Below are 24239 nucleotides of genomic sequence, written 5' to 3' on the forward strand. Positions count from 1 at the left end.
GATGCCGATCGTCCACCTATCGTTCGGGGTTCGGAATTAAGTTATCGGGATGGGACAGGTTAATGGTTGATAATATGAGACCAGAACTGAATTGATGGGAACTGTCACTTTGATCATCTGGACTGCAACAATTTGAATGAACACCTATAATCCACCTGTTCAGAGAAACAAACACGATGGCATCTACTAACTATGCGCACCACTTCACTGAGAAGAACATTCCTTTCGGAATAGCTTCATCACAGTCTCACAAGACTCCTCAAGCTGTTACTAGGCTTGGAAACACCGTGATATTCCTGAATGATCTCGTCGAACAATTATTCAAGAATGTTGATGGCCTTCCTCAGGGAGTATTCAACGAAGAGACTTTGAATTCCTTTGCCGCTCTCCCCAAAACGGTGCATCAGAATATCCGAAAGAAAATCCAACAAAGCTTTCAAAATAATGGCCTTGATGGGTTCCCCTCAAGCAGCCAAGAAGACATCAATGATGTGACGATGCATTTACCAGTAGAAATCAAAGATTTTGCAGGTATGAACAACCCCTCAGCCCCTTTGAATCAAAGCTAATTTTCAAACAGACTTTTCCTGCTCTCTTGACCACGTCATAAACGCAGGCCGTATAGTAGTCAACAACGGAACGCCGCCTCCCGGCTTCTTCAAGTTCCCAGTTGGTTACCAAGGCCGAACAGGCTCTATCGTCGTTTCAGGAACGGACATTGAGCGTCCTTATGGACAGTTCAAGAACCCTGCTGCACCTGAAGGAGACGATCCTATTACTTATGCGCCGTCTCAGAAGGTTGATTATGAAGTTGAGCTTGCTGCTGTTGTTGGAAAGTCGTTACCTATGAGGAAGAGACTTCACGCTAAGGATGCTGAGGAGCATATCTTTGGTTTTGTGATTCTTAATGATTGGAGTGGTAAGTACTTGGTAACACTAGAGGAGAAAGGAGCCTAACATCTTTAGCTCGTGATATTCAAGGGTTTGAAATGTTCCCTCTCGGCCCTTTCAACGGCAAGAGTCTAGGAACTTCCATCTCTCCCTGGATCATCACTCTCGATGCTCTAGAACCCTTCAGAACAAAGCCCCAAGAACAGAAAGCTATATCAGCTGCATACCTCCAGCATCCCAGCCCCTCAACATTCTCCATCACACTGAAAGTTGACGTCTTGGCAAACAACACCACCACAACTCTTGGTGTTTGTCCAGTTGAGTCTCTATACTGGACTCCTCAGCAGATGGTCGCACACTCTGTTAGTTCGGGCAGTGCGCTCAGGACCGGTGATCTTCTGGCTACGGGTACCGTTTCTGGTTCTGAGGAGACAAGTCGAGGTTGTATGCTTGAGAGTACAGAGGGAGGCAGCAGGCCTGTGACTTTGAGCGATGGGTCCAAGAGAGGATTTCTTGAGGATGGTGATGTTGTGAGGATAACAGGATCTGTTGGTGGAGATGAGTCGGGTGTTGGGTTTGGAGAATGTATCGGTCAGCTTACAGCTGCTCGGCCATATTGAGATCCCATACTATAGATTAGCTAAGGCATAAACTATTGTTTCCATTCAGAGAGCCTAAACTTCAGAGAGCCTAAACTTCTTCTTACATTAATGACTGGTTCAGAGCGCAAAAGTCTCTTTTCTGTTCGAGACATAGGTGATCTACCTCAGTATCTATATACCTTCAAGCTGCTTCAATTACCGTTAGATAATTTCTTGAAGGCCGCTACATGTTGATCACACCAATAGAGATAGTTATGTCTCCAAATATCACCAAGTACAGTAAGCTAAAACAGTATACAACAGAATATCTTGCTATGAAATGCTAAATGAGTACAGAATTTAAACTCGCTATTCAACCCTTCTAGCATGAGAAAAGGCATCCACACCCCTTCCATACTCAACCTTACTCTTAACAATACCATAAACAGGAATCTGAGAGAACCCAGTCGCGATATGGTTCAGCGTAGGCAGACTATCCCACGTACCAGCTGTAAGATCCAAATCACCGCCACTTCCAACCAACGTCTTCTCAACCTGTCGCTTCGTCGTCTCCAACCCATCCTCGATAAAGACAGGATACGCGGCGTCTGCAACACCAGGCTGGCCGACTGCGGGCACATATCGGTAAAGCAAAAGTCCTTGCTCTTCTGGCAGAGGGGGGGCACCTGGGGGGCCAACAGTCGGGGGGTGGCCGTTTGTGCCGTTGACACCATTGGTATGTCCGTTGGTAGCCTCGCCTAGACCCTTGAGTGTAATATTGACGAATTCTGCTCCTCGCCAATTACAGCGGATACTAGTGTTGGCTCCCTTCTCCACGACATCGATATCACAGAAGAGTTTAGGCATGCCCAGCTCCTCACGGCCCGTGACGATAGGATCAGCCAAGTTCTCCAGAAGCACAGCTAGGAACGATCCATAGATCTTGCTACCGTCCTTCTTCTCATACTGAACGCCATGGATCCAAAGACCAAAGAACTTGTAACCGCCACCACCAAGCCACTTCATATCCTTCAGCTCCGTGCAGGAATATGTGGCTTCAGCGACAGTGCCCGGCTTGTAGAAACTAAACCGGTCTGTGGGGAAGAGGGTCTTGAGGTATGTAGCCGAGGACTTGAAACGGACAGACCAAGTAGTGAACGAAGAGTCATTGCCGCTATATAGTTGTCCATGGAAATCTTGTCGGGGACTGGGCATGGGGCCGAATGACATAGGTGACTTCCAGCGGATATTCTTATTCTGAGACCAGAGATGATCTCTGAGAACCTTCTTGGTGTTATGCCACTCATCGTGGCCGAAGTTGTAGTTGAGGAATTTGTAGACTGGATGATTATCAGTTTTGAGTATTCGTGGCTGAAGATATAGGTTACTTACTGTTGAACTTGGCGCGGGTCTCCTCATCGAGATCCTCGCCTGCTTGTCTGGTGAAGAGCTGCACCATATGAGCTCTCTCATCTCTGATCTTCTCGTACAGAGAAAGACGACTGGGAATTTCATCGGCTGTTGTACCGTAAGGAAGCAAGGCCACCAGCGATGCTGCGTCCTCAATGGCAATACCACCACCCTGTCCTTGGTCTACATAGGAGAAATGGTCAGCAATGTCATGTCAACAAATGTGATAAACTTACGAGGTAAGAATGGGTGAGCCGCGTCTCCAAGCAAAGCAAGTCGATCCTTATGCCACGTTGGAATACGGTCCATGTCCAGCAGAGTCCAAAGCTTCAAGTCGCTGGCGTCAACCAGGTTGAGAATAGCGCGGACCCTCGGCTCAAAGTCCTTGTAGACCTCAAGAAGAAGTTCCTTGCTGCCTCCCTGTCCCCATCCTATACATGTCAGCTTTGCACTCGTAGTCCAGATGCCGCCGTGACTCACCAGATCCCTTGTTTGCCCCGGAGGTGATACTGCTTGGGTGAATGGCCACAAAGTTCATGACAGTGTTGTTGGAGCAAGGATACATGATGATTCTTCTATCGTCGCCGACCCACATCGTCATTGTGCCTGTGCGCTCGGCGAAAGGCCTGGTTGTTTCGTCATTGAGGTATTTCGAATGGGGAATCATGAATCTGAAGGCGCTCTTTCCGGAGCCAAAAGGCTTGATGTCTGTGCCAGTGACGATGGACCGCGTTATCGACTGTTCGTTATTAGCTTCAAGAATTATCAGGTGAGGTGATTTGAGCTCCTTACGCTGACACCGTCGGCTCCAAGAACCAGATCTCCCGATACTGTAGTGCCATCCTCAAACTTGACAGTCGCCGTTGAAGGGTCGACATCAGCTACTAGGCTAGAGGTCTTGAGAATAGCTGGTGTTCCGGGGCCGTCGCTGGAGGTTGCTTGGTTCTTGAGGTTCTCGTGTAGACTGACTCGATGCGCAAGAACCCATGGCTGCATGCTATTAGCGATTGCTATAGGAATGACACCTCGTAACATACGTGCTCCCAAACTGAGAGTGGTCCTTTGAGGTGGTTATCAAACTTTAGGTGCCCACTATGTGTATACTCGGTGACCTGGGAGCGTCAGTGTAGTTCAGAGCATTATTCGATTGCGCGACTTACACCTTCGACGCGATTTGCGCCAAAAGTCTCGGGGAAAACACCAAATCGCTTCAGAAGTCCATGACTGTTGGGAGCCACGTGAATAGCAGCACCGACTTCTCGTGCCAGCTGCGATCTCTCGAATAGCTAAGATACAGAGTATGAGTCAAAGTGGTATCGTCACGATAAAGTTCAGTTCACGTACTGTTACTTTATGCCCTTGTTGGCGGAGACCAAGCGCAGCGGTTAAACCACCAATGCCTTGTCATGTCAGCATTTCCTCACGACAGCTACTCCAAGGTTGATAGAATTACCTGCTCCGACAATAAGAATGTTTAGAGGTCTTGTTTCTGTGTCTTGATTCATGTTTGCAGGTGAATAGCACGGCACAATAACTCAACAAGAGCGTAGTCGGCAGATGTATATGACCAAACGATGTAATGATTTCGTGCAGCTCTGAACCTATAATAAACCCCAGACTCTCCAAACTGTCTCATGATCAACCTTCCCCAGATTCACGGGTTCCCCCGTGGACCCCGTCCCATCTTCTCCAAGTCCCCGATCTTACTTTGTATGTATCTGGGTCTTACGCGTTTCGGGATTCGGCCCCACGCAACCGAGCGCCCCCCGTATCGGAACCCTCCACATAAAGCGAAAGAAAGTTGGGGTCTCAGCCGAAGGGGGACAATTCGGCGACAAACAGAAATATGGTGCAATTGAGGGGGAGTCATCTACTGGGATGGAAGTGAAATAGAGCTTGTCATACGATATTTTATTTACAAGGGCTTTCTTAGTTTTGGTCTTAGCATAACTCAAATCTACTACTATACCAATCATTACAATGCCGAACCCTATCAAGGAAGACATCCATACCGTGGATGAGGAGTCATTTCCTTACATCTTTGAACAGAATGCTACAGTTCCCCTCAAGGCGGGCGATGGTCTGGTGAGACTTAATGTCTATCGACCCAAAGGTGTTGACAAGGTTCCCGTTCTCGTCACATATGGCCCTTATGGAAAGGACATTTGGTATCAAGAGTCAGTCATTTTCCTACTATGAGTATCACAGAAACTAACAACGCTACAGTTTCCATCCCAAGTCCTTCAGTGAGGTGAATCCTCAGCACAAGTCCCAGCACTCAGCATGGGAAACCCCAGACCCCGGCTTCTGGACCAAGCACGGATATGCCATCGTCCGTGCTGATGAGCGAGGTCTCGGCCAATCAACCGGCAAGCTTGATACCATGTCAAGAGGCACCAGTGAAGCCTTCTTTGATGTCGTTGAGTGGGCCGCCGAGCAGCCTTGGTCATCGGGCAAAGTCGGTCTTCTCGGTATCAGCTACTATGCCGGAAGTCAATGGCGAGTCGCAGCCCGTAAGCCAAAGGGCCTTAGTGCCATTATTCCCTGGGAGGGCATGTCAGATTATTACCGTGATCGGTGCAGACATGGTGGAATTTTATCAAATTCTTTTATCAAGTTTTGGTGGAATCGCCAGGTCATTACGAATCAGTACGGTCGACCTGGTCGAAATGCTAGGAACTGGGGTCCTGATACTATCGAGGGTGATCTTCCCGAAGAGGAGCTTGAGGCCAACAGACAGGATCAGACTATCGATAATCAAGTCAACCGCTTCCGAGATGAGGCCTACTACGCTTCCAAGGAGTACGACATGGGTGATATTGAAGTCCCTCTCCTATCAGTAGGCAACTGGGGCGGTATTCTTCTGCATCTCCGTGGCAACATCGAGGGATACATCAACGCAGGTTCAAAGTTCAAGTATCTCCGTCTCATCACAGGACGCCACGATCTTCCCTTTTACTACGAGGAAGAAGTTGAAATTCAACGAAGTTTTCTCGACGCTTTCCTCAAAGGCGAAGACCGCGTTGGCTGGTCTGAAGAAGGAAAGGTGGCTCCCGTAAGTCTTGTTCTTCGAAAGGGCAACGTTGGCTTCAACGACGCCGAGAAGGAGAAGGCCTATCCTCGGAGGGAAGAGAGCGAATGGCCTATTGCGCGAACGCAGTACAAGAAGCTCTTCCTTACACCTGAACAGGGTCTAAGCTGGGAAGAGCCCAAGACAGAGCGCAAGAAGCTTACCTACAAGGCTCTTGGAACTCTGGAGAAGCCTGAGGTGGTTCAGTTTGCAACTCCTGCTTTTGAGGCTGAGACAGAGATCACGGGCCACGTTGTAGCTCATCTCAATGTCTCAGTCTCCCCTGATCCTTCTGGCCCTACACCCAGTGACATTGATCTGTTTGTCACACTGCGCCACTTCGACCCTTCAGGGGAAGAAGTTTTCTATACTGGCACAGCAGGTGACCCAGTTCCCCTGACGAAGGGCTGGCTTCGCGTGTCGCTCCGCAAGGTTGATACAGAACACCCCAAGCACCGCGAGTGGCTTCCCCACAGGAACTACACTAGCAAGGATGTTCAGCCTGTGATACAGGGCGAAGTCTATGGTGTTGACATTGAGGTCTGGCCTACGAATGTTATCGTTGATAAGGGCGGTAAATTGGTGTTTGAGGTATCGTCAGGGGATACTCAGGGGTCAGGTATTTTCTTGCACAACGACCCAGTTGACAGGTAAGCATAAATATTTGAGATTCTGGTGCTCATTGCTAACTTGTTTTAGATCGCCTGAAGTCTTCCAAGGTTCGAACCATATACACTTTGGACCTCGCCAACAAAACTACATCACTCTTCCCGTGATTCCCAACTAGATAGCATAGAAAAATAGGATAATAGATTAGTATTTGCCTTTAACTGAATATCAATTGCAAAACAGCGCGAAAGTCCAATAGGCTTTCTCCATAAACAAAACTTCGGTGATACATGTGCAACATGGCCACTCATACACCACTATATAAAACTAGTACCCATCGAATATTAAGTTCGCCCGACATTGGTATACCCTGCCATTGGCCACTACACAAAAGACTTAGAGCACATAGACAGCCACCATTACAGCCGCCGCAGCCATTCCACCAACGCTGCCCTTCTTATTGATGCTAGCTCCAGACACGGGGACCTGGGTAGGGGTAGAGGTAGCACCCGAGCCAGTGGATGCAGCAGCTCCGCTGCCTCCCTTGGTCATTGACACAACGGTCAAAGGCTTCTCAGTGCAGGACGTAGTAGGGAGAGCGGATCGAGTGACGATGTCGGGAGTTGTTACGGCCGAGGGACAGGAGCTACAGGTAATTGTTGTAGATACAGAGTCGGCGGCGTGGACTCCTGATAGAACTGCATAGGCTGTTAGTGATTATATTTGCATGCCTGATAGAATTTATTGCTTACCTGCGAGAGCTGCGATGAGAGTAAACTTCATGGTTGCGTTTATGAAAGAGTGAAGGTCAAAGAGTGAATGCTGGGCTTAGACAATCCGGCAACAAACGACTTGGCGGGGAATCCAAGCAAATAAAACACAAAACTGATTAATAAAAACAGGAATGTCTTAACACATACAGGCTTTGTTAAATCAGTGCCGAATTCCCAGCACCTCTAGAGCTACCAGCAGCGACTATCAATTCCACGGACCAAACTCATCCCGAAGGCTTTCGGCAGCTAGAGGATATTACCAATTCCCCTGATCAACACCAATTTCCTCAAAGCTCAGCCTGAGACACATTGCCCAAGCGCAACATCTACACTATAATTCTCGAACTAAACAAAGGCGATGTTGTTCGGATAGTGAATATTCCGAGCCATGTCTCACCAAAAGCCCAAGCTATAACTCAATCCTCTCTAGCTCACGGAACCAAAGCCATCCGAGATCCCAACGTCCCACAATTAGAAAACAGCGCACGAATGATATTCAACGCTAGTTTCGAACTATCAACTACGGATTCAAGAGTTTCCGAGTTGAGAGTCCCTGGCGATCATCGAAGCGTGCCCGATTCGGTAATCTGTTTGAACCATGACGTCTCGATTCGGCATTTGGGGGCTTGTTTCTGTTTGAGATGGATGTTTCTTAGGGCTGAAATTTGGGCGGTGCGATACTTTTGGGTTTCGGCTGTTGGACTTTGAGGGGGAGATTGGACGGCGGGAAGATCGGAGCGGAATGGTGAGATGCCGGATCGTGTTGTTGTGAGTCTAGGGAGATTAAGGCGCGGAGAAATTATTCACAATTGCAGTCGAGGCATCATGAGGGCCCTATGTGATGCTGCTAGTAGTTGTTGGGTAGGTATATCTATCTGCCTGCACTGGTGATGAAACAATCTCATATCTACATCCCAGTGCATCCAATTCATTCTCTCAGAGCATCACCAATCTTCTTCTTCTCTATCAAGCCATATATACATACCCTTAGTCATCATGTACTTCTCTACTGCCCTTCCTCTATTGGCCGCTGGCCTCGCCTCCGCTGCTCCTGTCATTGAGAAGCGTGCCTCTGCGATCAACGACGGAGTCATCCTCAACTATGCCCTTACTCTTGAGCATCTCGAGGACAACTTCTATCGTCAAGGCCTTTCCAACTTTACTGAGAAGGACTTTGCCGATGCTGGTTATGACTCGACATTCTACAACAACATCAAGAAGGTCTCTTCTGATGAGACAGCTCATGTTGACTTTATCACCAAGGCTCTCAAGGGTACGCTTAACATATAATCCCATATAATGATTGATTGATGGATTGTACTAACATCTCTAGCTGCTGGTGTCACACCCGTCCAGGAGTGCACATACTCCTTCGGCGTCACTGATGTCAAGTCCTTCCTCGCAACCGCCTCCGTCCTCGAAGGCGTCGGCGTCTCAGCTTACCTCGGCGCCGCTGCCGACATCATGAGCAAGACGTACCTCACCGCCGCCGGATCCATCCTCACCGTCGAGGCGCGCCACTCCTCCTACATCCGCGGTGCGCTCAAGCAAGTCCCCTTTGCGCAGCCCTTCGATGCTCCATTGAGCTACAACGAGGTGTACTCTCTTGCTTCAGGCTTCATCACCGGTTGCCCCAAGGAGAACCCTGCTCTGCCCGTCAAGGCTTTCCCCGCTTTGGCTGCTTCTGCTTCGAGCAGTGAGATCAAGACTGGTGATATGGTTACTCTTATGACACCTGGTTATACCCTTGAGGGCGCCAAGGGCCAGAGTGTCTATGCTGCTTTCATCGCTGTTACTGGACCTACGTTTGTTGAGGCCAAGGCTGCTGACGGTGGTTTCTCTGTTGAGATTCCTGAGGGCTTTGCTGGACAGACTTACGTTGTCCTGACTGGCTGCAAGGATGTTGTCTCTGACGACACCGTCGCTGCTGGACCTGCCATCATTGAGGTGAGTTGATGCAGTGAAGTTTCAAGTAGTCGACATTACTAACATGTGTATAGATCTCTAGCTAAGTCTGTGATACTCAAGGGTATCCTCCAAGTTTGATATGGTCTGTGGAGGGATGATAATTGCTAGTGTAAATGGCAATCTAATAAGGACGATTCTACATGTACATAATTAATTGCGTCGCCAAATGAGCTTGAGTACACGTATTGAGAAATCAATCAATCTTTTATTTATCGCACGCTGTATATCAAGATCTCTTCTAACAATCTGCTGAACCAAATCACTTCATGCTGCCGCTGTCGCAAGAGTCCTCGGCCATGATCCAAAGGTAAACTGGCTATTACACATATTCGTCAACTCCCAAGTCTCAGCCTTGAGCTCACCATAAACACCCTCATCCTCCTCATCCCCAACCGCACCGGCCACAAACAGCGCCGACATGAAGTGATCATCCGTAGCATGAGCATCTCTATAAAATGGATGCTTCATCAACCTCGTCATCGCGCGTCTCAATCTCGGTCCGCTATTGTTCTTGATGACATCCTCAACAGCCTGTCGAAACTCCAGGGCCCACGCCTCGGGTGGTTTCTCTTGCGCAAAGTTATCAGAGTAGTATAGGATAGGCGCCCAGATATTGCGGTAGAGATTATGCACTGCGCCGCCGGAACCGATTATGAGATAGTTTTCCTTTCGGAGAGGGCGTAGAGTCTCGCCGACGCGCAGGTGGTAGTGAGGGTCGAAGCGCGCGTTCATGGAGATGAGTGTTGTTGGTGGGCAGCCGTTGGGAAACATGCGGATGAGGATGAGGTATGTATCGTGGATCCATTCAAACTCGGTATTTCCGGAAACATTGAAGCCGGCGTCTTTGAGGAGGGAGATGCATCGTTCGCCGGTCTCGAGATCGGGGTTGAGTTCGTAGTCGACGTATTTTGAAGGGTGGACGTATGCGACGGGTGATTTGCCTGGTTTGGGGTTCATGGCGACCTGCATGCGATCGCCTTCAGCGTCCCAATGAGCGCCCTATTAACGTCATCAGTCAGTCAATTGACAGCCAATTCAATGGGTGAAAGACACACCATCATGATAACACCTTTAATGTTGTTAGCCAAAGCTTGATCACCCGCCTTCTTCCAGTAGTCGGCTGACTCGGACTCTTCTCCCAGCATCATAGTCGAGCCATGGGAGAAGAAGTGAACTGGTGACAGACTGGCTTTCATAATGTCAACTGAGTTGAATTTGCCTAGAACCGATCAAAAAAACATACCCATTCTGGGACAAGTGTCACTTATCTATATATTTATTTAAAGTTGCCATGAATCAATTGCCGAGATTGCAAGTATAGGGTGGTTAAATCTCCATCGGGATGTGGAGGAGCTGTCTCCCCCCCAATTTTCGTATCCCCTCAAATCACGACCATCCCGGATCTAGCATCGCCTCTCCCCCGTAGCCACCCCCGCAAAATGCAACCTGGGATTTCCCCCGCGGATTCTTTGTCATGTCCGAGCCGAAGGAAAAAACAACACGATTTCCCCCTGCTCCTCACACACGCTCTCTCTCTTTCTCCTCCACGTCCCGATTGCCTATCTCCCTCTCCACTTGCACGACCAGTCCGTCTCTGTCTCTCTCACTATGTCAACGACTCAACCTGGCATGTTCCAATGCGGTTCATGCAAGAAGAATTATAAGCGTCTTGATCATCTAGCGCGTCACGTGCGATCCCGTATGCTTGCATCTCCCATCCTTCATCCACTGGACTCAGTGCTTGTTGCTTACTTACATCGCTTGTGCTAGATACACAGACCAAACCCTACAAGTGCCATGTCTGCCCCAAGGCCTTCACAAGACCGTTAGTCTAGTCTAGCCCAGCCCCTCGATGTTTCATCGCGTCGCTTACTAACGATGATCAAGGGACCTCCTGAAAAGACATGTTGCTGGTCATGGCTCACAGGCTGGGGATAGCTCTGTAGCTGAACAACCGCGTTACATGCCAGGCAGGGTTGGCAAGGCCTGCAAGGCATGCTCTACCAATCACCTGCGCTGTAGTGATGAGAAGCCCTGTCGTCGATGTCAAGAGAAAGGTATCGAGTGCAAGTGGAACGACTCCATGGAGCTGGACTCGGACTTTCAGTCTGAGGAGCAGCAGCAGCAGGATGAGGCTATCTTCTCCCAAGATGAAGGCTCATCGTCCATGGCTGCGTTCCCTGACCATACCAGTATTGGGTCAACGTCGGGCTCGTCTGTCATGGAGCAGCCTTCGCTGGATATGCTCACGCCGCAGACATCACATAGCCTCTTCCAGAATCTTGGTAAGTCCCCAAGACACCACATCCAGGTATGAGGCTCATGGTGAATAGACCCCTCAATGAGCACCAACATTGATCCACTCTTCTTCCCTCTGCCCGATCTCAACCTTCTATCAGGAGGATGGGCCAATCCCAACGCCAACCATGTCGACATGTATACGTACAATCAACTCGATGATATAGACCTCCGGTTCCTTGACTCATACAACACCAGCATCCCCTTCGAAGTCAGAAGTATACAGCCTACACCTCGAGGAGCACAAACACCACGCGCCGCATCGCATACCGACCCTGGCGAACCCGCCGCCATGTGTACAGAGGCCTTTCAAAACTCTCACTGGAAGTTTCGACCAAACGCCAAAGACCATGCTGGTGCTGAGGAGCATAACCTCTCCCTTCCCGCCACAGACTCTGCCTACCCATCACCCGAGTCTGGTGTCGCCTTGGACTCAAACACGAGAGTTACGTCTGCCAAGTTAGAAGGACCAGCTCGAGATAGGATACTCATGATGGTCGTCAACAGCTGTCGTTCAGATCACTTGTCAAAAGCAGTAGCGTCCTTTCCCTCTGCTGAGCTGTTGGACACACTACTTCAGTACTACCTCACTTCGCGCGTTACGCATGCTACATCGTTCATCCACGCAGCTTCTTTCAACCCCAACGAGAAGAGGCCGGAGCTTGTCGCTGCTATGGCTGCCTGCGGAGCAGTCTTGACATCGGACCCTGCTTTGTCAAAACTTGGCTATGCTATACAAGAATGCTTGAGGATAGCTGTCGCCAAACATGTAAGTCCTTTACTGCCTGTCTTCATGTTCCCAGACTGACCTGTCATTAGTGGGAACAGGATAACAGTCTCGTCCGTGATCTTCAGCTCACCCAAGCCTTCGTCATTACCCTCGAGATGGGCATCTGGAGCGGTCTCCCCCGCAAGGTTGAGATAGCAGAGAGCTTCTTCAACCCTGTTCTTACCATGATGCGCCGCGATGGAAAGTTCAAGAGATCAGTGTACTCCCAGAGCAAGACCATGCAATCCCCAGGTCTAGTCTCTCAGGAAGACTGGTTTCAATGGGTAGAGGATGAGTCCTTCAAGAGGCTTGCCTTCAGGATGCTATCTCATGATGCTAATACTTCCACGGCGCTGCTGGTCAGTCCTTCAGTGTCTTATGCTGAGGTCCTTCTGCCCTTCCCGGAACATGCGGACTTGTGGACTGCCGCGTCGCCGGAACAGTGGAACTCGCTCAAGGCCTCGCGCCGACAAACTGAGCCGCTTTTCGTTGCAGATGTCATCGATGATCCAGATATTCTCAACAACCATACTGACTCTGTTGACTCATATGTCGCTATATTGGCCGTCCTCTCCTGTACATGGACTATGTGCTGGGAATATCTCCAGCTCTCATCCCTCCAACGATCACGACCTCGGCGCTGGAATACCCTCGTCACAGAGATGCGCAAAGACGAACTACTCAAGCTCCTTGGACACTTGAAACTCAGTCTATCTGCCGACACTTGCGCAGACCCCGAGATCCAAATGCGCCTGGAACTCGCCCTTCTGCATCTCCACATGCCCTTCGAAGACATTCAGATCTTCGCAGGCATGGAGGGTCCCGAACGTGCACGCGCAGTCTATCCCACCGTCCGCGACTGGGTGAAAAGCGAATCTGCCCGCCACACAATATTCCACGCGGCTCAGATCATGCACATTGCCAAACACTCATCCCGCGGTTCGATGCGCGGCCCCATGGCCATAATCCTGTATCACGCAAGTCTTGCATTCTGGGTGTACGGCCTATTGTCCGACCAATCCAGCTTGTCCCGCTCATTGAGTCAGAATGTTTACTTGGACGAAGCAGATAGTATAGCACTTCAAAGATTCAAAGGGTTTGGACAGGGCCAGCCTTGTATACGGTGGAGGACGGAGATTCAGGGTGAAGGAGAGGTTGTGATTAGTGTGCCGCTCTCTCAGCCTGACAAGGTCATGGAGGCGGTTATGGGGATTGTGAGGAGTAATTTTGCGGGGATGCCGGTGCCGCATCTTACGGAGAAGTTGGTGCAGCTCATGGGAGAGTTGGAGAACTCGGCAAAGAGGAAGTTGGATGCATGATACCCGGGTCTAATGGTTAGTAAGTATTAGTATTGTGTCTGAAGTCCAGTACGGACAATGCTATGCAGATGCTGCTTTTCTCCTCTTACTTGACATGATAACTTTGGGTGCAAGCCAGTAGACCTTTCAATTAGATTGATCAGCCTAAAATTGTAAGGATATCATTCGTTTGACTGAAATGGGTACAATGGTATGACCGGACGGCACCCTTAGTGATACCATGTTACACAGTCACGCTACACGTAATCGCCTCTGGATTTGTTGACATTCACGTCTCAGCTCTGTATTCACGAGGAATAGGGAAACAATCGTTGGCAATTTTTACTTCATTTGTTTGACTGTCTTTGCACCTGAATCCTTTCCTCAAAGTCGATAATTTCGCTTACTGGGGAGGGACTAATCACTGTTAGCAGATGTCCAAAACCTAAACATTATCAAGACTCACCATAGACGAGAGTGCCGTTGTCGTTGCCGATGCACTCAGCGAGGTTGAGGTCAGCCTCAACGGGGTCACCATCAACAGGGTTGAGAAGAGCGCGGAGGACAGGGACGTTGTCGTCGCCCTCAAGTGAGAAGGTGATGTCGGAAGCAGAGCCAGAGAAGCCTTGAGTCATCATTAGTATATCAAAGATAGAATTCGAATATATGGTCACTTACCCTCGCCACCCCAGTAGAAAGAACCGTCGTTGTTGCCGATGTAGTAGTCGAGATCAAGACGAGACTCTTGAGGCTCGCCATCAGCATCGTTGCACTGAGCGACGAGGATGTGACCGTCCTCAAGCTCGATGTCAGAGGAGCTCTCGTGGAAGTTGACCATTTTGGATGAGGTGAATTTGAATTTGAATTTGAGTAAGGTAAGAAGATGTAGATGCAGGCGTAATATCAAGTTATGTCAAGAGTCAAGGACTATATATATATTATTGGCAGTGATTCACGAGAGGCCTCGCACATACGCCTCCGCACAAAAGCCAAGATCCTCCAAGACCGAGTGAACCGCGAGAAAAGGATTTTGAAGCTGCCACGACTGCAATGCACATGCAATGCAGACCAAGAGTCCACTTCTTACAAGGACCCCTGAATATCCCATCCCCATCCAAAAGCGCGCGGTTGACGAGGCCCCCACTAACGCGCATACACGGCTCGGCACGACGGGCATTGGATAGGAGACGCTGTTTGACTGAGGAAGCCTCTTCCTGTAGGAATTATACGGTGCAGAAACGTGTTTCACAAGGTTATAGGACTTTTGCTGGTGGTGGTGGTGAGCTTACTGTGTCGTAGGGAGGAGTTGTTAGGGGGGCTGTGCGGTGAGCAGAGAGGGTCTTGGCAGTGGGACGCAATCCAATTACCTATCGATAAATCCTTGGCATGAGAAAGTCTTGGCTTGAGGGGTTCCGATTACCGTGGACCAGGTACTTAAAGTACTTGTGTATGACAATAAATATGAGACCACTTTTATGTTGACAATATTACGAGAGGACAAATAGACACGAGACTTGAAGTGGGTCAGAATAGACACTGACTTGGTCAATTTGTGATAAGATAACCATAGAATACTCATTACATCATGACTAAAGGCAGACAGACTATCTCTCCCTATGACCTAGTAACCCTGCCATCGTAGAACCTGTTCTGCTGTAGCAATCCTCATACGCTTTCCATACATCCAAAGAGGAACAGTCAGCAGAGAAAAGATACCCATCAACATTCCAAAGATTCCAAAAGGCTCTGCGGCTCCGCTCTTTTGAACCCAATCAGCCACAAAGAACGTCCAGGCAAAGGCGATGATGGCTCGCAGAATCGTGACCATGGTGAAGCAATCTGCTGCCAGGGAATGATAAGAGTCGATCAACTATAACTTGTTAGTATCCACAGCAGAACAAAGCTGAGAGCGGTATGAAACTTACATAGTTGAATCCAACTGATGGAACCTGCATCAGACCAAAACTGACCATGCCATAGCCAACTTGGAGTCCAACCCAGGTATGTCCACCAGGGTTCTTGGCACAGAATCCAAACACCAAAAAGCCACAGGTAGCGATGAACAGAGGGAAGAAGAGAGTTGGCAATCGGTCCTCAGACTCGGCCACTCCGTTTCGTGTCTTGCTGGCCTTGTTCACAAGTCTTCCATCAGCAAGCATGTGCGTATACACGTAGCCGATAACGCCGCCAATGACAGCACCAACGTTGATGAGTCCAGCGTTAGCCTTCCAAAGATAAGGCGGGCTCGCCATAATCGAAGGTCCAATGGTCGAAATAGTCACGATACCGCCAACAAGCCCAGCGTAGTGAAGCATCACCACCCAAGTACCAGGGAAGGCAAGGGTCTTCCAAGGCTGGATGAACTGCTTCAGAAGACTGCCCCGAGGCTTGCTGAAGCCCAAAGACTGGACGTAGCCGTAGGCGGAGTACGTGATGTGCTGATCACCCCCGTGGACAGACTGCTTGTCCTCAACGTGCTCATTTTTGCCATACTGCGCATTCTTCTCGGTCTCGGGGTCTGTTACGCCTTCGACGGGTGCGCTTCGGATATACAGGGTCTCGGGGACGAAGAAGATGACGCCGACGAGGCATGCCGCGGATAGGGCGAGACAGACCCAGAAGATGGCCTTCCAGCCTTGTTGGTAGACGATGTATCCTCCTGTGATGCCACCTGTGAGAGGTCCGACGACGAGCATGATGGTGTAGACGGCCTATCACAAATATCAGTACTTAGTTGTTATCAAGGTTGCTGAAGAGTGTGTTTACCATGGCTCGTCCACGCTGATGAATAGGAAACATATCTCCGATAAGCGCCGGGGCAACAGTATCCGCGGCCGCACCTCCAATGCCCTGGAAGATCCTAGCAGCGATGAGGGAATCATACGATGTCGCGAGTGCACACCACAGAGTGCAGAACGTGAGTATGGCCGTGGCGATGATGAGAACAGGCCGTCGTCCCAACGAGTTGGACATGGGAACCCACCAGATGTTGGCCACACCGATGAAGAGGATGTTGACCTGCGATCCTATCAGCATTGACCTTCAGTCAGTGTAATAAGAGAGAAACTTACCGCAATCAACTTGGAGAGCTGAGAGAATGTTCTCGGATCTTTCGGAAAGATCATGGGCCAGAGCTGAAACGCAGGCGCTATAACACCACTTGTGTAATTCGCCGTGAAGGCATACAGCGAGGCAACGCTCAGAGCAGCGATTTTATGCCATGTCGGCAAATTCAGAGGATCTCGAGGATCATCCGTCAAATGCCCACTAACAATCACATGGCCTGCATCTTCCTGCTCCCCTTTTTTTCATCATTAGTCCTGAAATCTCCACGCGTCAAGGGGCAAGAAATTCTCACGGTGAATCTGGACTGTGCCAGGAGGCGTCGCAACCTCGACTTCGAGCGGAGACAGAGCAAATGCTTCTTTGAACGAGACCATATTTGTGAATGTTTGCAGTTGGGGGTGATGTTTTTGGAATTTTTAGTCGTAGGCCATGGTCGATTAAGTACTCCTCACTTCCCCCCAGTTCTCCTCCACGTTACCCCGGATTACCCCATGGGACTGTGAAAGTCTGTAACCGAGATACAATCTAGATCACTGGGGTGTTTGCCGCACTAGCCAACCAGATAGATGAGATGCTTTGGTGGCGTTGCAAGCTTAGCTTAATCTGGGAGTGTTGATTGGTGGTTTTGTCGGGGTACCCTCCACTTTCCCGGTGGTCCTCTCGGGACGTGGGATATTGGTCATGGAGAATGAGGGGGAATGTTACATTTTACACTTGGTATGCCAGATATTGGCCAGCATAAAGCCGATCAAAATCATGGAATTAAGTTTGGCAGGTGTCATAGCCAGGTTGGATGATCTGATATGGCATGGCTATTGACTATCCCATAACCAGAGTTACGAAGTCTGTATCTCCAGCTGTAGCTAGCCATAATTACTAAGGCTCGTCGTAATTGCTTGTACATCCTACAAGAACATGGCAAGGCAAGCAACCAAAGAAGAACTCACTGTCATGCGGCTCATGCTCATCAACGGCGCCAGACACCTAATCTTTTACTTCCGAGTCATCCGCTGGTTCGCGAGTTATCCATCTGCTTCCGGGCCATCCGTACATTATCGGGTTGTCCGCTCATCACGTTCACTATCGCCAAGCAAGTACTGATAAGCCAGGGTTTTTGAGTTCACTGATCCCCTACCCTCCAATAACGTACAGAGGGAGCCACGTCGTTGCAAAGTCCGCCCTCTATAAATCCTAGACTGGCATCTCATAGTATTATCTGTGTCGTCTCAGCGTAGAGCTCTCGGGGTTTACCTCATGGGCTATAATCTTGTAGTAGGGTTGTCTGGACAGTATTGAAGTACCTTGTGCATGGCTCCAGGGAGAAGGCAGGGACGCTTTTGTACGGTATTTTCATCTTGTGGTCAGGGAACAAAGTGGCACGCCAGGCTTGTCCTTAGTTCGTACAGGATAATGGATCGAGAAGTTGCACTCCAAAGTAGGGCTTGTCAAGTGCCGAATTGTTAGCCGTGACTGGTTTCGGAGAAAGTCTTCGTGTATCCTCGCCTATCCCCGTTCAAGATATTCATTTGCCAGCCGCCCTCTTCTTTCCTGGTGCCCGAAGTATTCACCAAAACATGTGTTTGCCAGAGGAACCCCCACCGACATCGCCTCAGCCAATCCTTTGCTTCCTCCTCACCCAAACCTCTTTATCCGTTGACAAGTCGTTCTTCTCTCTTGTATCAGTAGATTCCTTTTCTTTTATATCCCTGATCTCGACTTCCCAGGTCTTGAGTCTGTAGCTCCCCCGATCTGACATGCCAGTGAACAGATCAAAAGACCAGCCGTGATTGGGACACAACACTCCCGCGCTAAGCACAACGCCAAAGTCTTCAATGTCGAAGGGCGTCCCTTTCGAAAGAGGGTATTGGCTATGCGGACATGACTACCCTTGTCAGCCCCTGTAAACAATTTTCCTAGACATTTGCTCACATGGTCGATTGCATAAAATTTGCCTTTGTATTGGAAGACAAGCACCTGATTCACAAGTGACTCTAACGAGAAGTCATCGCCAACAGGAACTTCTTCTGCCGAAGATACATCTTCCTGTGGTATGTGAAATGCTTTGCAGCCAGGTATTGATTTTGCGTTACACAAGCGATGTTTTGCCAAGTTGCCTGCATCATCATCTACATCTGGAAATGATGATGTATGGCCTACAAATGTCCATTGAGCACCTTGTCGGGAAAATGGGTTGAAGAAATTCATTTTGATAACGGTACTTGGTCGCTCAGCGATTTTGCTCTGAGTCAAAGGCGAAAAATTGCTCTTATCATGGCGCGGAACAATTCCTCTAGAACATGTGACATGTCACGTGGGCTGAATGTCGGGCAAATCAATCTATGAATACTTTCTTATAAATGAACCATGGATAAAATCGTTCAGTTGCCATTACTCTATGTCATATATATAGCTGGGCACAGTCTTATATCTATCCCAAATGGCGCCATAGCATATCAAAAGACTCGGAAAGCACCTCATCGTCAAGAAAGATATGCCGCCACTGCACTATCTCCCAGACCATTCCATACAATGTATTTGTAAATGACTGATTCCCACTTTCATCCAACACTTCATCAGCTCCATCAAGAAAGGTAGCTGTCACTCTCGCATTCAGAAGCTCTTGTATTTCTCTACCAGAAAGCAGTCTTCAGATCATCGGCATAAGCTCACTTTGAATAGACTGATGCCGAAGCAGAAGAAGATTAATCAGCGCGACAGCTGATCCGCCGATCTTATCCTTCGTAGCAAGCCATTGGACGCGAGCTGGGATGTGTCGGAGGAAGTAACAGGGAGAGTTTTCATTGCCCTGGACAATCTGGGACTGGATAGCTTCGAAGCGTGTATAGTGCGGGGCACAGGCATTGATGTACCATAGGAAGAGGTTCTGAAGATCAGATTCTGCTAGGATATCATGCATATATAAAGAGCAGCCGAGTGTAAGGCAATAGGCTTCACGGTCATGGATCCAATCAGTATTCGTTCCCCCCGGATCAGCTGCTAGGGCTTGTTTCAGGACACTCTTTGCGAATTTTAGTCGAATCAGTTCGGAGACATGGCGAGGAATACGAAATTGGGTTGAAAGACAGGCGGAGATACCAGGGACTCCAAGGCTGTGTAATGGGCGAGAGATACGTAAAGGTCATAATCGTTAGCCAAATCTTTGGTCTGGAGTCCAGGAGACACGCCCATCGGCCCATCGAAAATATCTCCAGAGACATACCTAACCGTTATGAGACAGCCGCATATCTGTTGCAGGTAGCCCAAGTCAATGATAGAGTCCTGGCCTTCGGTTTCGTAGCCAAAGTGCTATCAGATTTATCGAGAAATACTAATGCACAAGAAAAGCTTCACAGAAAGTTTTATAATGATATGTAAATCGGTACTATTAGGGAAGAAGGTTTAGAGCAATCGGAAGGTAGTGGTAGAGTTAAGTTTATAGTCAGTCACAAGGTTAGAAAATACACTTCGGGTTTAACACAGGGCAATGGCCTTTCGTGATATGTACATGCTCGACATCAGATGTTTTTAATGCCAAGCGCCACCAACACACCGTATATTTCCTGCAGGCAAACGGCACTGAGGTCTGTACTTTGTTGGTTGCACAGATACACAATATTCTAGGGTTTTCACGCACGCACATTTGTCGGTTATCCTTTTTCTCTGGCCAAAAATATTGAATTCCAGAGCTTATCTTCGCTCCTTCGAAGCTCATATTCATCCTCCTGTTTTTTGCTTCATACAATCTAAAAGATTCCATCGTTGGCATGGGTTCCGAGCACAATCACATCATGGACGAAATAGGGCCAGACTTCCCATTCAAGGCCACGCCCAAGGCTGCGCCCCCAACACTCAAGATTGATCATGACTGCGGCGTCAAAATCACAACAGTCAGTACAATGTCCGTCATGGTATCCCTTCCTGGTCAGATGCTCATCTACTCAAGTCTCCAGCGATAAACAACCCCCCACTGCCCGCCGATGGCCCTGGTAACGAGACCTTCTCGAACGGGCTCTTGATTTCCCTCTTGATTCTTGCCCCGACGTGCACGGCATGGAAGTTGGGTGGCGGGTTCAAGACCGCGGTGTTCTTTGCCCTCATCACCACTCTTCCGATTCTGATCACCTTCTGGGCCATCACCTCTGCCACAGCCCCGCGCACGAACGAGAGAGTCAAGTGCCCAGGTCTTCCTGTGGAACACTACTTGACTTTTCATAAGGAAGAAGATCGTAACAAGTACAGAGGACAGAACAAGGTTCCGATGGAGACGTTCATGCGCAAATATTTCGATGGTGACGCAGACTTTAACGGCGACGTCCTCGAAGTGCTTGAGTACCGTCATGACTGGGCGTCTTTCCGTTTCACATGGGAGCTATTTCGATACATCATTGTTAACTTTGCTACCGATGTCCTCGTCCATAGCCGATCTCAGGATGAAGATCAAGTTCGAGACCACTATGATCGTGGTGATGACTTCTACGCTTGGTTTTTGGGTCCGCGAATGGTCTATACATCCGGCATCATCTCCGATGTGACTAAGGAGGAGTCTCTCGAACAGCTACAGGATAACAAGCTTGCCATCGTGTGCGAAAAGATTGCCCTGAAGCCTGGCGAAACCCTGTTGGATATTGGTTGCGGTTGGGGTACGCTTGCCAAGTTTGCCAGTATCAACTACGGTGCAAAAGTGACAGGCATCACTCTCGGGCGTAACCAAACCAAGTGGGGGAACGAGACCCTGCGCAGAGCTGGCGTATCGGACTCTCAAATTCACTGCATGGACTATCGCGACATGCCTAAGGCCAAATACGACAAGATTACTTGCCTAGAGATGGCCGAGCATGTCGGTATTTTCAAGATTACTAACTTTCTTCGACAGTGTCGCCATATGCTGGAGGATGACGGCGTCATGCATCTCCAGATCGCAGGCATCCGACAAGCTTGGCAGTATGAGGATCTGGTTTGGGGCTTGTTCATGAACAAATATGTTTTCCCGGGCGCAGACGCATCCACGCCACTTGCGTATTATATCGGGTTTTGCGAAAGGGCTGGCTGGGAAGTCAAAAGGTAAGCCGCGGGCCTCGGATGATAATCTCACACGCGCGGCAGACATGCTAATGATGCTCAGCGTGGACACCATTGGCGTTCACTACTCGGCCACAATCTGGCGTTGGTACCGGAACTGGCTGGCGAACGAAGCCGACGTCACGGCCAAGTACGGACTGAGATGGTTCAAGGTCAGTTGAATGTTTTCCGTCGTAGCAGCTGCAACTAACCAGATGCCCAGATCTGGAAGTATTTCCTCGCATCAGCCACCATCTCCTCCCGTCAAGGCTCTGCGACCTGCTACCAAATCACTCTGGTCAAGAACATCAACAGCGTTCACCGCATTGACGGAGTTTCGACGCAATTTGCACTCTCGGCTGCCCTTGAGGCAAGTAAGAAGGCCGGCAGGGCAGGGTTCCCAGCGAACAAGTAAGACCGAATGGGACCGGAAGATCCAATGAGAGTCATCCCAGCTGCCAGGGAACAGTGCACCGCACCGCCTCGGCTTGACTTGACATGAATGGGCTCCCTCTCTACAGCTGATGTTTGGCACGGCTCTTTTGGAAGGTTCTGTCTGTCAATAAGGACATTTAATCGGACCACAATTCCACTCAGGATTTGAAGCCTTGATGCATGCTTTACTCACTTGAATGTCTTGGAGGAAACCAGAAGCCAAAGCCACCACTTGCTATACAGTATCAAGAAGTCACTTCCCCTTGCTCACAGGCGGGACTGGACACACACATGTGCACCATGCCTCTTCGTATTGTGATCCAATCATTGACCGGTAGATTATTTCCCAACATTTTGAGACAGCATGAATCCTCGGGTCAGTTGGCCAACTATCTAGAGGGGGAAGCTAACCTTGGGTCGATCTATATGGCCATTCCCCCCTTTGTGACAGACCGTACTGCATCTGAATAGTGTGAGTGCTGTACCTTGAAGGTATGTTTTCCACGATTTTCTTTGGTGCAATTCGCCTGTTTTACAACCCACTTTGGTTATGGCTCTTTTTTGTTGTGGCAGGGCTGTTGCTGGCGCGTGGCTATGTCCTTCATGTTCGTAACGAAGCCAAAATCAAACAACACGGAGGTCGAGCACCCCAATATAGAGGATGGCTTCCATTAGGTATGCACAGCACAAGAAGAATAACAGATAAACGACCTTATGCACTTTGATGAGCTACTGACAAGGCGGTGCAGGCCTGTCATTCCTTGTTGATTTCCGCAGCGCCGTGACCTGCGATGAGACTCTTAAATTCTGGAACGACACTTTTATGCGTTTATGTAAAGGTCTTGAGAGTCCTTATACTGCGGAGACTACAATCGCAGGCCAAAGAATTATCATCACGGCGGATCAAGAAAACGTAAAGGCGATACTCGCAACACAGTTCGATGATTTCGGGAAGGGGAAGAAGTTCAGAGACGACTGGGTTGACATGCTCGGGCACAGTATGGTCTACGCTCTGATTAGTGGCATTCGTTAACAAGGCTTTGGGAATCAGGCATCTTCAATTCAGATGGTCAGGCCTGGCATGAAGCCCGAACACGACTTCGGCCCGTCTTTCATCGAGAGCGCATCAGTGACCTAGAGTGCTTCGAACGCCATGTGCAAAATCTTCTTCCACTACTGGATACAGACGGTCAAACAGTGGAAATAAAAGACTTGTTTCTTAGGTTTACTTTGGATGTCTCGGCCGACTTCACGCTCGGCGTAGGTCTAGATACACTGAAGAGGCCTTTGAACAGGTTTGCGGAGAGCTTTGAGCGAGTCCGACACTGGAAGATACAGAGGGAGAGATCGAAGCCTTTCAAGTTTCTCGTGCCGAGAAGCCGGTATCAGGCAGATCTGGACTACATTGAATCCTTCATGGACCCGATCATTATGGAAACCGTCAACCAAATCAAAGCGGAAGAGGCCGGAGAAACACCTTACAAGAAAGATGCTGGCTTCAACTTACTTCGCGCGTCCGCCGAAGTTTCCACTGACCGCCGTTTCCTGCGCGACGAACTAATTACCGCCTTGTTTGCCGGCCGGGATAATACAGCCATAGCATTCACCTGGATGCTCTACGAGTTGGCACGGCACCCGGATGTCGTCAGGGATCTGCGCCAGGAAATCGACGCCCAAATCGGTCTCAACAGTGAACCCGGATACAAGACTCTGAAGGATATGAAAATACTGTCCAACATCACTAACGAAACACTTCGTCTCTATCCTCCAGTTCCGCTCAACACTCGCGCGTGCCTGAAGAATACCTCACTGCCCCGTGGAGGACCACTAGGGAACGATCCTATCGGCGTACTCAAAGGAACAGTTATTATCTATTCCAATCACCTTTTGCGTCAGTATATCCTTCTCACCTCCTTCAGTTCAACAAAATCTAACTGTCTAAATTTCAGATATAAATCCAGAGGCATATTCCCCAGTCCCGGAGGGTTCCCTCCCGGCTGATGAATGGTGTCC

The 24239-nt window shown here is 49.2% G+C and overlaps 10 protein-coding genes across 10 annotated transcripts; 5 read left to right on the forward strand and 5 right to left on the reverse strand.

Moving 5' to 3' along the window:
* Nucleotides 1-176: 176 nt before the first annotated feature.
* Nucleotides 177-1511, forward strand: FSUBG_8739 (fumarylacetoacetate hydrolase; the record flags this gene model as incomplete). The annotated part of the gene is made up of 3 exons (XM_036687176.1): nucleotides 177-531; nucleotides 581-919; nucleotides 967-1511. The coding sequence occupies 3 exons, from the start codon at nucleotides 177-179 to the stop codon at nucleotides 1509-1511; spliced, it is 1239 nt and encodes a 412-aa protein (XP_036535771.1).
* Nucleotides 1512-1841: 330 nt separating this feature from the next.
* Nucleotides 1842-4387, reverse strand: FSUBG_8740 (3-hydroxybenzoate 6-hydroxylase 1; the record flags this gene model as incomplete). The annotated part of the gene is made up of 9 exons (XM_036687178.1): nucleotides 1842-2812; nucleotides 2865-3065; nucleotides 3119-3313; nucleotides 3363-3621; nucleotides 3675-3872; nucleotides 3920-3994; nucleotides 4043-4168; nucleotides 4227-4282; nucleotides 4336-4387. 9 exons carry the CDS (start codon nucleotides 4385-4387, stop codon nucleotides 1842-1844), a joined length of 2133 nt encoding a protein of 710 aa, XP_036535772.1.
* Nucleotides 4388-4862: 475 nt separating this feature from the next.
* FSUBG_8741 (hydrolase family) lies at nucleotides 4863-6739 on the forward strand (the record flags this gene model as incomplete). The annotated part of the gene is made up of 3 exons (XM_036687179.1): nucleotides 4863-5059; nucleotides 5109-6602; nucleotides 6652-6739. 3 exons carry the CDS (start codon nucleotides 4863-4865, stop codon nucleotides 6737-6739), a joined length of 1779 nt encoding a protein of 592 aa, XP_036535773.1.
* A 218-nt stretch (nucleotides 6740-6957) lies between these two features.
* Nucleotides 6958-7344, reverse strand: FSUBG_8742 (uncharacterized protein; the record flags this gene model as incomplete). The annotated part of the gene is made up of 2 exons (XM_036687180.1): nucleotides 6958-7268; nucleotides 7314-7344. The coding sequence occupies 2 exons, from the start codon at nucleotides 7342-7344 to the stop codon at nucleotides 6958-6960; spliced, it is 342 nt and encodes a 113-aa protein (XP_036535774.1).
* A 986-nt stretch (nucleotides 7345-8330) lies between these two features.
* Nucleotides 8331-9346, forward strand: FSUBG_8743 (stress response rds1p; the record flags this gene model as incomplete). The annotated part of the gene is made up of 3 exons (XM_036687181.1): nucleotides 8331-8607; nucleotides 8668-9281; nucleotides 9335-9346. 3 exons carry the CDS (start codon nucleotides 8331-8333, stop codon nucleotides 9344-9346), a joined length of 903 nt encoding a protein of 300 aa, XP_036535775.1.
* Nucleotides 9347-9566: 220 nt separating this feature from the next.
* Nucleotides 9567-10498, reverse strand: FSUBG_8744 (aromatic ring-opening dioxygenase family; the record flags this gene model as incomplete). The annotated part of the gene is made up of 2 exons (XM_036687182.1): nucleotides 9567-10301; nucleotides 10358-10498. The coding sequence occupies 2 exons, from the start codon at nucleotides 10496-10498 to the stop codon at nucleotides 9567-9569; spliced, it is 876 nt and encodes a 291-aa protein (XP_036535776.1).
* Nucleotides 10499-10910: 412 nt separating this feature from the next.
* On the forward strand, nucleotides 10911-13688 carry FSUBG_8745 (zinc finger MSN2; the record flags this gene model as incomplete). Its single annotated transcript, XM_036687183.1, has 5 exons — nucleotides 10911-11001; nucleotides 11073-11127; nucleotides 11190-11587; nucleotides 11636-12369; nucleotides 12420-13688. 5 exons carry the CDS (start codon nucleotides 10911-10913, stop codon nucleotides 13686-13688), a joined length of 2547 nt encoding a protein of 848 aa, XP_036535777.1.
* Nucleotides 13689-14070: 382 nt separating this feature from the next.
* FSUBG_8746 (cyanovirin-N) lies at nucleotides 14071-14505 on the reverse strand (the record flags this gene model as incomplete). Its single annotated transcript, XM_036687184.1, has 3 exons — nucleotides 14071-14084; nucleotides 14134-14292; nucleotides 14346-14505. 3 exons carry the CDS (start codon nucleotides 14503-14505, stop codon nucleotides 14071-14073), a joined length of 333 nt encoding a protein of 110 aa, XP_036535778.1.
* Nucleotides 14506-15288: 783 nt separating this feature from the next.
* On the reverse strand, nucleotides 15289-17107 carry FSUBG_8747 (HOL1; the record flags this gene model as incomplete). Its single annotated transcript, XM_036687185.1, has 5 exons — nucleotides 15289-15537; nucleotides 15593-16378; nucleotides 16434-16685; nucleotides 16739-16968; nucleotides 17026-17107. 5 exons carry the CDS (start codon nucleotides 17105-17107, stop codon nucleotides 15289-15291), a joined length of 1599 nt encoding a protein of 532 aa, XP_036535779.1.
* A 3414-nt stretch (nucleotides 17108-20521) lies between these two features.
* On the forward strand, nucleotides 20522-24227 carry FSUBG_8748 (fatty acid methyltransferase; the record flags this gene model as incomplete). Its single annotated transcript, XM_036687186.1, has 7 exons — nucleotides 20522-20620; nucleotides 20677-21794; nucleotides 21856-21964; nucleotides 22015-22165; nucleotides 22976-23224; nucleotides 23278-24121; nucleotides 24176-24227. 7 exons carry the CDS (start codon nucleotides 20522-20524, stop codon nucleotides 24225-24227), a joined length of 2622 nt encoding a protein of 873 aa, XP_036535780.1.
* Between the last annotated feature and the right edge of the window lie 12 nt (nucleotides 24228-24239).

The sequence above is a fragment of the Fusarium subglutinans genome (genome assembly GCF_013396075.1).
Source record: "Fusarium subglutinans strain NRRL 66333 chromosome Unknown NRRL66333_c0000123, whole genome shotgun sequence".
Classification (NCBI taxonomy): Eukaryota; Fungi; Ascomycota; class Sordariomycetes; order Hypocreales; family Nectriaceae; genus Fusarium; species Fusarium subglutinans.